The sequence below is a fragment of the Corvus kubaryi genome, unplaced genomic scaffold (genome assembly GCF_017639235.1).
Source record: "Corvus kubaryi isolate FWS band 111438036 unplaced genomic scaffold, C.kubaryi_AGA036_p1.0 37397, whole genome shotgun sequence".
NCBI lineage: Eukaryota > Metazoa > Chordata > Aves > Passeriformes > Corvidae > Corvus > Corvus kubaryi.
Window position 1 is genome coordinate 20,647,116 of NW_024581136.1, and position 9,333 is coordinate 20,656,448.

The 9,333-nt window shown below is 47.4% G+C and overlaps 1 protein-coding gene across 11 annotated transcripts in view; it reads left to right on the forward strand.

The window, feature by feature from the left end:
- Positions 1-8,763, forward strand: part of PLCH1 (phospholipase C eta 1) — a 58,107-nt gene extending 49,344 nt beyond the window's left edge. For 7 of the 11 annotated variants that reach the window (XM_042042303.1, XM_042042308.1, XM_042042306.1 and 4 more), the window contains 7 exons: positions 216-340; positions 758-842; positions 1,346-1,492; positions 1,896-1,975; positions 3,220-3,279; positions 3,756-4,116; positions 5,595-8,763. In XM_042042303.1, the coding sequence (XP_041898237.1) occupies positions 216-340; positions 758-842; positions 1,346-1,492; positions 1,896-1,975; positions 3,220-3,279; positions 3,756-4,116; positions 5,595-7,693 (2,957 nt within the window). In that variant the 3' untranslated portion in view covers positions 7,694-8,763. Of the gene's footprint in view, positions 1-215; positions 341-757; positions 843-1,345; positions 1,493-1,895; positions 1,976-3,219; positions 3,280-3,755; positions 4,117-5,264; positions 5,294-5,594 lie in introns of all 11 variants that reach the window. The other 4 variants (XM_042042313.1, XM_042042310.1, XM_042042311.1 and 1 more) reach the window with 2 other exon arrangements.
- The last annotated feature ends 570 nt before the right edge of the window (positions 8,764-9,333 follow it).

The window sequence follows — 9,333 nt, forward strand, 5'->3', positions numbered from 1 at the left end:
AGGGCTTGGTCCAGCTCTGTCTTGGAATCACATAAACAAGGGCTGCTCAGCTCAGAAAAGGTTGTAAGAAAGAGAATGAGAATTTTAAAATTACTGAACAGCTGCTCCATACTCATAGTTTCTTATTTCTGACTGAATTTGTCTGTGTTTGTCTTGGGGGTGATAATTATTGTCCATGTCTTTTTCCTTACACTCTCATTCTTGCCATCTTTTAGGCACATTCAACCCCTACTCTGCTGATCCACTTCCTGCCAGTCCTAAGAAGCAGCTTATTCTGAAGATCATCAGTGGGCAGCAGCTCCCCAAGCCTCCTGACTCGATGCTGGGGGACAGAGGAGAGGTGAGATGCTCTGGTCCCAGCAGATGCTTCCACGGGAGCTCCTGGAGTGATACCTTCTCTTTATTCAAATATACCAGTGCATTTCAGATATTGTCAAGCTTTTGGTCACTAAATACTACATTTCCCCCAGCCTGTATCCTACTCATGATGTTTAAGAACTGATTTGTTTTGTATTTTAAAAGGTGACTTTTATGAAAATTAGTGACAGCTGTCCATAACTCTTGATACAAACAGTACATCAACATGGACTTCATGGAACCAATTCCCATGATAGTGCTGCCTGAAAATTCATGTCAATCAAAGGGGTTTGAATTCTCATATGAATTGAAATCAACTCTCTCCATTATTTTTTTTTTTAAATTCACCTTCATTCGTATCACTGGCTTGTTTTTAAAATACTGTGCTTTTGAAAAACAGATAATAGATCCCTTTGTTGAGGTGGAGATTATTGGATTACCTGTTGACTGCTGTAAAGATCAGACCAGGGTGGTGGACGACAATGGTAAGATAATCTAAGTGATTTCTTTGAGTAAAATATGAAATTATTATAAATGATTCAGTGTCTGTTACTGTTTTCTAAATTGCAAAGCATCTTATCTGATGAAATCAAATGATTGTATTTTAACAAATTATTGCTGCTTCCCAGACAGAATTTCTGGTGTGGGGAGACAAAAAAGTTAGAGGTGAAGGGTGGGAGTTGTTCCCCACATTGTCTTTTAACTGAATTGTTCTTAAATCTCCTTTGTGCAGAAGTTCCATATCTATCTATGTCTGTATCTGTATCTATCTCAGTGCCTCCAAGCAGCAGCTTGCCTTGGGTATCCCTGCCGGCTCCCAGGCCGACCCATTTTGTTTTTAAAGCAGTCCTAGGGGCAGATGTGTCACATTTAGTGACTGACATGATGGAATTTTCATTGCTGCTGCTTGTGTCCTGTGCCTCTTGGGAACTGAGGCAAGCACTCGCCATGGACTTGTTTCCCGAAGTGTGTCCTGTTTGCCTGGCAGGGTTCAATCCTGTTTGGGAGGAGACCCTCACCTTCACCATCCACATGCCCGAAATCGCCCTGGTGCGGTTCCTGGTTTGGGACCACGATCCCATCGGGAGAGACTTTGTGGGACAGAGAACTGTGGCCTTCAGCAGCCTTGTGCCTGGTGAGTCCCCCTGTTCTCCTGGGCATGGAAATCCACCTTCAGACCCAAGGAGGATGTTACCAGCACAAGATGATAGATTTTATAAATGTTTATCTCTGTGACTTGGTGTGAAGCTTGGACAACTCTTCAGCTCTCTTAGGGTGCTTCATGCACCATTCCTCAAAGGAGTTTGGTTGTCTGTGCTTTTGGAAATTACTGCTGGTGTTTTTTATAACTTGGATGCGATTTATAATGAGCGATTGGAAAACCTGTGAGAACACCAGAGAAGTTTACTAAAGGCACAAGGTGGCTTCCTGTGTATACATCACTTTTATAGGCAGTCACTGCTAGCTGGGCATAAAATGCAAACTGCTGGTTCTTGGTGGTGGTTTGTGTGGAAATATTTCTATTTCTGTTTCCCCAGGCTATCGCCACGTGTATTTAGAGGGGCTGACAGAAGCTTCCTTATTTGTTCATATAATCATTAATGAGACCTATGGGAAGGTAGGTACAGATGGAAATTTACATCTTCCTTCTGATAAAAATGGATTTGAAGGTACCCCAGAACCTCTCAGGATTTTTGTTGGAGTGCCCAGGAGGCTCAGAGTGTGTGGGGGGGTTACACCACACCATGACTCCACTCTTGGTGTGCACATACTTACAGATGTTCTCACTGTTAGCACCAAACAATTATCTTGTCTAGGTACAGGAGGTACATTTCTTTAGTGTGCTAAACTGGTCTTATTTTGGAAGTAGATCTTGAGAACTGTAACTGCACCAGAACATGGCATTTGACAAGCTATTTTTAGCAGCTAATTTAATTAATTTAAATAAACGTAATTTAATTTTAGGTTCAAGTGCATGAATTTTGGTTTTCTGCAAGTTTGCTAATTTTAGAATGTTTTTAAAGTGAAAGTGAAAGCACAGTGCTTTTTCTGTGTTTTCAGCTGCCTCCCTTAGCTGTTTCCATTTGGAGAAAAGCAGCACAAAGAAATTAAGGCCATGTTCAGCAGGATGCTAAAGTAAAATAGCACTTTTGCAGTGATTTAAGAAATGAAGATAAACACAAAAATCCACAAAAACCTGACCTTTGTGAGGTTTGAGATTGCAGAGGACATTCAGCCCTCAGTCTTTGTGCCTTCTGAGAGGATGCAGAGAATGTCATGACAAACATGAACACAAAGCTGTGCAGCACCCACAGCAAGCTCAGGGGAACAGGGAGAGAACAGCAGAGAGAAGGGCCCAGGACTGAGGTTTGCTCTTGTCCAGATCTTCTCCCAGCTCCACTTCCTTTCTCCTCCCTGATCCCATCAGATCACTGGATGGGATCACATGTATTGATATGTGCACATCTGTGAAATCACATCCCTTGGGGAGGGTTTGCAGGTGCCCGTTTGGCTGCTGCTCTTGTAAGAACAAATATGCTCAAGAAAACCAGTAGAGAGTAACTTTAGAGGGGAGACAAGAGGAGCAGGAGGGGACACCCACTGGGATTTGGTCTCTGTCACTGGGTCTGTTCACCTGATGCTGCTCTGAATGAATGATGGGCTGCATTGTTGTTTCTAATTGGCTGAGTTTGCATCCGTGAGGGAGATCTGGGGGACACTTAACATTAAACTAATCAATAGTTTGAAATGCTTTGCTGTAGAGTGGTTCTATTTACAGCTGATGCACTGTTACTTTATTTGCTTGTGCGGCAGTCTTGAAAACATGAGCCAAACGGATTTGCATTTCTTTTTGCCTTTCAGTGGAGCCCTTTAATCCTCAATCCCAGTTACACAATAATGCACTTTCTAGGAGCCACAAAGGTAGAGCTCATGAGCATGCACTTTGCACTTGCTGGGCACAGACTTTCCAGTCGTTCCCAGTCGCATGATCTGCAACTGCCAAACTTGCACACTCTCCATGCAGGCTCTGAAACATCTGAATATTGCTTTGATGAAAGCCATGCATATAAACCTCCACGTTAATGTGCAGCCTGTCACTGCACACACTTCCTAGAGCCTTGTCAGCTCCCATTAGGAGACTGAGCAAAGCCCTCTTGTAACTGTGCCAGGCTGCCATCCTAATGAGGAGAAAGCCAGGCATGCATGAATCCGTGGAGACCTGTGCTGGGAGCTCCTTGGTCAGAGTAGATGTGAGTGGCTTGGTGTGAATTTTTGCTTTGCTGCATTTTGAACTTTGTCATCATCACTCATAAGCACTGTGAGAGCAGCTCTGTGCCTCGTGCTCCCTGTGAGTGAGTGTGAGCTCAGCCCAGACCGTGGTGCTGTTGTCCTTGCAGAGCAAGCAGCTGATCGGGCTCCGAGGGCTGTTCTCCAAGGCGCCCAAGGCGGGCGCTGCCGAGGCCAGCGGGCACCACGTGCGGAAACGCTCCATCGGCGAGCGCATCCTGCGGCGCACGGCCAGTGCCCCGGCCAAGGGCAGGAAGAAGAGCAAGATGGGCTTCCTGGAAGCTGCTGAGATGAAGGACAGCACCTCCGAGCCAACAGACCTGAAGGACAAGGAAGGGGTGGTCCGGCGGCCGAACCGGAGTTGGCAGGCGCGTCCTGCGTCCATGCCTGTGGACAGATTCCTCATGGTAGAGCTGCCCTGCCCAGCAGAGGACACTGCCCAGGAGGCCAAGGCAGAGGAAAACACATCTGGTAAGAGGCTTCCAAAATTACTTTTGGTGTAGCAAGTTGAAATAGTGTGTTCAAAAGGATTAGTGCTGCAGCCTCTGTGCAAGTAGTTTTATTCAACTCAAGGAAGAGTCAGTGGGCTAAATCACATCTCTTTAATATTTGGTCAGCTCCTTACATAGGTGACACCTGGAAAGGTGTCTACTCTGCAAACCAGGCACGTGAATTAGATGTGAAGATGATACAGCTCAGCCATTCATCACAGCAGCTGTGACAGTTTCCTGCGTGTTTCTTCCCAAGGGTGCTACAGACAAGGAAGCTTACACACTTCCAGCAAAGGAACCCTTTGCCAAAAGCACAGGCCCTGGGAGGCGATCTAAAAAGCTGTCACAGGGTTGAATCCTGCCCCTTCTTAACTGTGAGAGGGGTGGATCCTGTCCCTTAGAGCCTCTGTAAGGCTTGGTTCATACCCTATGGAAGATGCTGTCCCAAAGAGATCTCTCTTCCTAAAATGCTCTGGCTGAACATGTCTCTGCTGCTGCGCAATTATGCCAGGGGGACAGGGTGCTGTCTGTTTTCTCCTCCATTCTTTATAGAAAAAAATAAATCTGCAAATCAAGGAAATGTGCATCTCTTCCACCCTTCTCTTGGAGCACTGGAAAGCCTGGGAACTGTCCAGATTTTGGAGATGGGCATTTAATGCCATGTTCATTAGCAGCAGTTCCTACTCCACCAAGGGGTTCAGTCGCTGCCAGTGAATGGTCGGGGCTCCCCTTGCTTCTTTCAAGAGTACCTGATTTCTAGCAAGCATTAAAACCAGTATCTGTTATGCCAAGTTTACTTCTTTAGTCCCTGTTTAATTAAATCTCCAAGGGAGTGAGTCACAGAGCTCAGATCTGGCATAGAAAGACAAGAGGATTTGGTGGAGAAAACATCCAGTATGTATATTTTGAGGAATTCAAACCCTTGCCCTTGTGAATGCTGCTTGCTGGTAGAAGATGCAAATGAAATCCTTGTATTGTAACACTTTGCAGTAACCACATGTGTAAAGCAGTCTGGAGTCCATCTACTCGATGCTTTTGACTCAGCTTGAAGCATGCATCTTGTTTCCAAGTGTTGTGTGTTTTAACAGAGCTGTTTTGTTCTGTCTTTATTGCCACGCTTCTTTATAGTACAAATGTGACTAGGAACACAGCTGAAGGTAATGCCACGTGCAAGCTATGATGTGGTACCTCATTAACATTACTTACAACAAATATTACATCACCTGCTTGATGTAATAGACATTCCAAGGAAGTTTCAATGAAGTGCCTGCAGTTGTATTTTTCCATTTATTCATATCACTCAGATAATTTGTACTAAACCTGCACAACCCCATGATTAAGTTCTGTCACAACTGTACCTAATTTTGCGTTCTCCATTTGTCTGTCTAAGGACAAAATAGCTGTTGATAGACAGAGCAGAGTCTTGTATGCCACTAATATGTTCCTCATTTAATTTAGCCAACAGTGATGACAATACAAATGGGAAGGAAACGAGCTTGAAAGAACTGGTTCTTCCATGTTCGGAGCAAAAGGCAAATGCTTTAAATTTAGCATCTCAGTTCAAGAAGGAGAATGACCAGAGGGATTCTACAGCTGACTCTTTAGTACCACCTCCACAGGAGCAACCTGAACATTTGCTTTTTGCAAATGGTGTAGCTCAAGCAAATCACCTCATGGACTATCAGGAGAATAATTTTTCTGATGGAGCTGTCCCACTAATGCAGGACTCTGACTCTGAACTTCCCACAGAAAAATCACACCACAAAAGCAGTGCAGACAGTAAAAAGGAAGATGACACAAAAGGGTCTAAGGAAGGGAAAATCGCTCTCATGGGGACTTCTCTTTCTCAGAAAGCAGAGGTGGAGGATCACAAATACAATATGAGGAAAAGCACTGCAGCACCTCTTTCCCTGACTGATACTTCTTCTGCTGTGTGCTCTGAGGACCCTGACTGTCACCCCACAGTGGCCCTGCAGGACAGTGACATTTCTCACCTCATTGATGAAGTCTCTCTCTCGACTGAGAGCGAGCTGGACAGCGCTGTGTCCGCTCTCATTGGGCAGTTTGATGGCACAAATGACCAAACTCCCCTTCCCCCTGTCTCCAGCCCCCATGGCAGCAGCAGCCAGACCCACAGGCTGGGGGCTGCACTCCCACACGTGTTGGCTGCAGACCTGAGCAGCCCCTGTAGGCACAACTTCACTGCCACAAAATCCAGCAAATCCCCTTTATTCTCCACTCCAGATACAGCCATGTTCTCCAGCCTGGAGGATGCAGAGTATTCCACGTACGCAATTATCCACGAGGCATCTCCAGCTTCTGAATGTAACAGCCACAGGGAATTAGTGTGCAAGGAAAGATTAAATAGTCTAGAAAATAATTTGCCTGGCTCTCCTTGTTCTTCATCCCTCTCTATGCTAAACGCAAATCCCAAAAGGAACTGTGGTACAAAATCTGGACCAAGCTGGGGAGCCCCTGAGTGTGCCAGTTCTTTTGGTTCCAGCGGCCTCATCTTTGAGGAGGCACTGGGGCCCGCTGTCACTGGGGAGCACTCGGACAGCAGCAGTCTCGTAGAGGTGGATGGGGACTCCCAGGACCTCCTGGTCACTGCCTGTGAGTACAGACGGGAGGACATGAGCCAGCTGGCTTCTCCTCTGAGGCAGAAGCAGGACCCTGGGCATGGTGGTGACAGGACCTCAGGGAGCAGCACCACTGCCAGGCTCTGTGCTGCTGCCCAGCACTGCTCCAAGAACTTCAGGACTGCCGGGAGCCAGCTCCCTTTCCCCTCGTGTGAGAACGCTGGGTTTTTGTGTCAGCAGCACTCAGAGAAGCACAAGGATGCAGTGCGTGCCCCCCAGCTCAGCTCAGCCTGCCCGCTGCTCCCGGGGGCTCTGCCGTTCCCCCCACACCCGGCCATCCAGCAGAGCAGCCCCTGCAAGTCCAAAAGTCTGGGAGACCTGACCTCGGAGGACATTTCCTGCAACTTTGAGAGTAAGTATCAGTACATCAGCAGGAGCTTCATCTCCTCAGGCCTGAGGGACAGGAAAGCGGCTGCCACGCAGGGCGTGAGGCCGCACTCGACGGACGCGCTGACGGAGCAGCTGCGGAAGCTGCTGTCCCTGGAGCAGGAGGACAGCCGGGAGTCCCTGTGCTCCAGGCAGATGGACGAGGACTGCTCCCGGGCCCTGGTGAGGAAGCTGTCGTCCCGGAGCCAGAGCCGGGTGCGGAACATCGCCAGCCGCGCCCGGGAGCGGCAGGAGGCGGCGGGCAAGCCCAGGCCCTGCGACGGCAGCGGTGTCGGCGGGGTGGTGCTGCGGAACAAGGCCGCGGGGCCCCCGCACGCCGCCAACAGGCACTCCACCGGCTCCTGCATCGGCCGCTACCTGCACGGCTGCCCCGGCGAGCGCCGGGGAGCGCCGGAGGGCGCCTGCTCCGCCCTGCAGCGCGGCTGCGGGGACGGGCTCTGCGGGCACGGGCTCTGCGGGCACGGGCCCGGCCTGCGGCTGCCGCCCGGCGCCCAGGAGCAGCCCGAGGTCTACTTCTTGCTCAGGCTGTAGGCTGTGCCGAGGTACAGCCGCGGGGCTCCCGGCTGCTGCACTGCAGTGAACCGGCCTAGTGAGGAGCTGTAAGGAGGGTTATAAAGTGTATTAAGTTATTTCTAAATGCAGTTTCATGCCCGTGAATCAGTGGAGATTTAACGTGCCCCTTCCTGTCAGAGCTGAGGGAAGTAGGAACCACCCTCCGGCCGTAGGGCTGCCTTACTTTGGGCCAGACCTGAGGGAGTGCGGGGCCGTGTGTGCATTTGTAGTATTCTGTGTCTGTAATGCTGTGCTCCAAAGCCTGACATTGCACTGAAGGCAATACTGGTTTCCTTGTGTCTTGTCCTCCTGCTTGGAAAAACACTTTTGGTGATCACTTTTGGCCTTTTGTGAGGATTCTCCAAAGCACTGTGGTGTCTGGAATGCTGGACTGGGGCTTGTTCTGCCCAACAGGCAGCAACCCTTCAATAGCATCACTTGTTCTGAATTGTTATTATTAATTTTACATGCTTTCATGTATGAACTGATTCTACAGCAAATGGTTTGTAGAATTAGGGTTAGTCCAAAATTGTGAGTCATGTGTAGATTTGTCTTCTGCCCTCTCTACAAAATATGACAACAGTTGTCTTCCTTTTTGGTTACTGTGTTGAATGCTGATTTGGGACAGAGTGGAATGTGGGAGTAATTCTGCTTTTATGAATGAAAACACTTAATTTCTGCTTATTTCGTTATGTATTTTTGCTTTTGGTTGTGTGAGTAGCTTTGATACAGCAGATCCATTTTCTGTATATTTGTAATTTTATTGCTAAATTGTCGACAGTCAGTGGAATATTTAAAGCTGACATGGTAGAGTGACTGTTTTGACTGTTTACCCTTTTCTTTGAAGGCTGAAAGTGAATTGGGTGAAGGATTCTCAGACACCTGAAGCTTCCCTGTAGGGAACAACATAGCTTTATTTTGGTTGGAAGATATTCTTTGCCTTTGCTGTAAGTTTTTCTGATATGTCAAAGACGTACCTTTTACCTCTTTCTTTTGTAATGCAGAGTATTATTATTCTTGAAAACATCATTAAAATAGATTTTTAAGCACTTGGTTACATGTTTTCTGAAAAAGGTCTATTCAGCAGATAGATTGGTGCTGAATCCAGCAGCAGTTAGTGACTGCACACACCTGTCTTGGCAGGAGATGCAGGAAGGGAAGATCCTTCATTTCACACGGTGGTTCTTGGCTGGAGATGGCAGCTGAGCTCTGGTCTCCCTTGTGGATCAGGAGCCAAATTTGAGTCTGACTGTTCCACTTAGGCTCTAACACAGAGTTGCTGTGTTAGCGCTTGGGAGAGAACAGTGGATTTTCTAAACAAAGAGCATTTTTCCATGGAGGAACAGAACCAGACACTGGATTAATCCCTTAAGATTTGGACCTGAATTTCTGTCTCATACCCAGGATGCAGTTTGGGAGGTGTGGCTGAAGCCTAGTAAAAGTGCCTTGTAAGGAAGCAAATGAGAAGCTCTCCATTGCAGGAGGTGAAAAAACTTGCTTTAATTGGAATCAATTTAGGAAAATTGTGTGATGCTTGCAGGAGGTCAGGATAGATTATTGCAGCACTGTTTTAACACGTAATCTCTTATACTCTCCTCTTAATTTTAGAAGTTAATCCG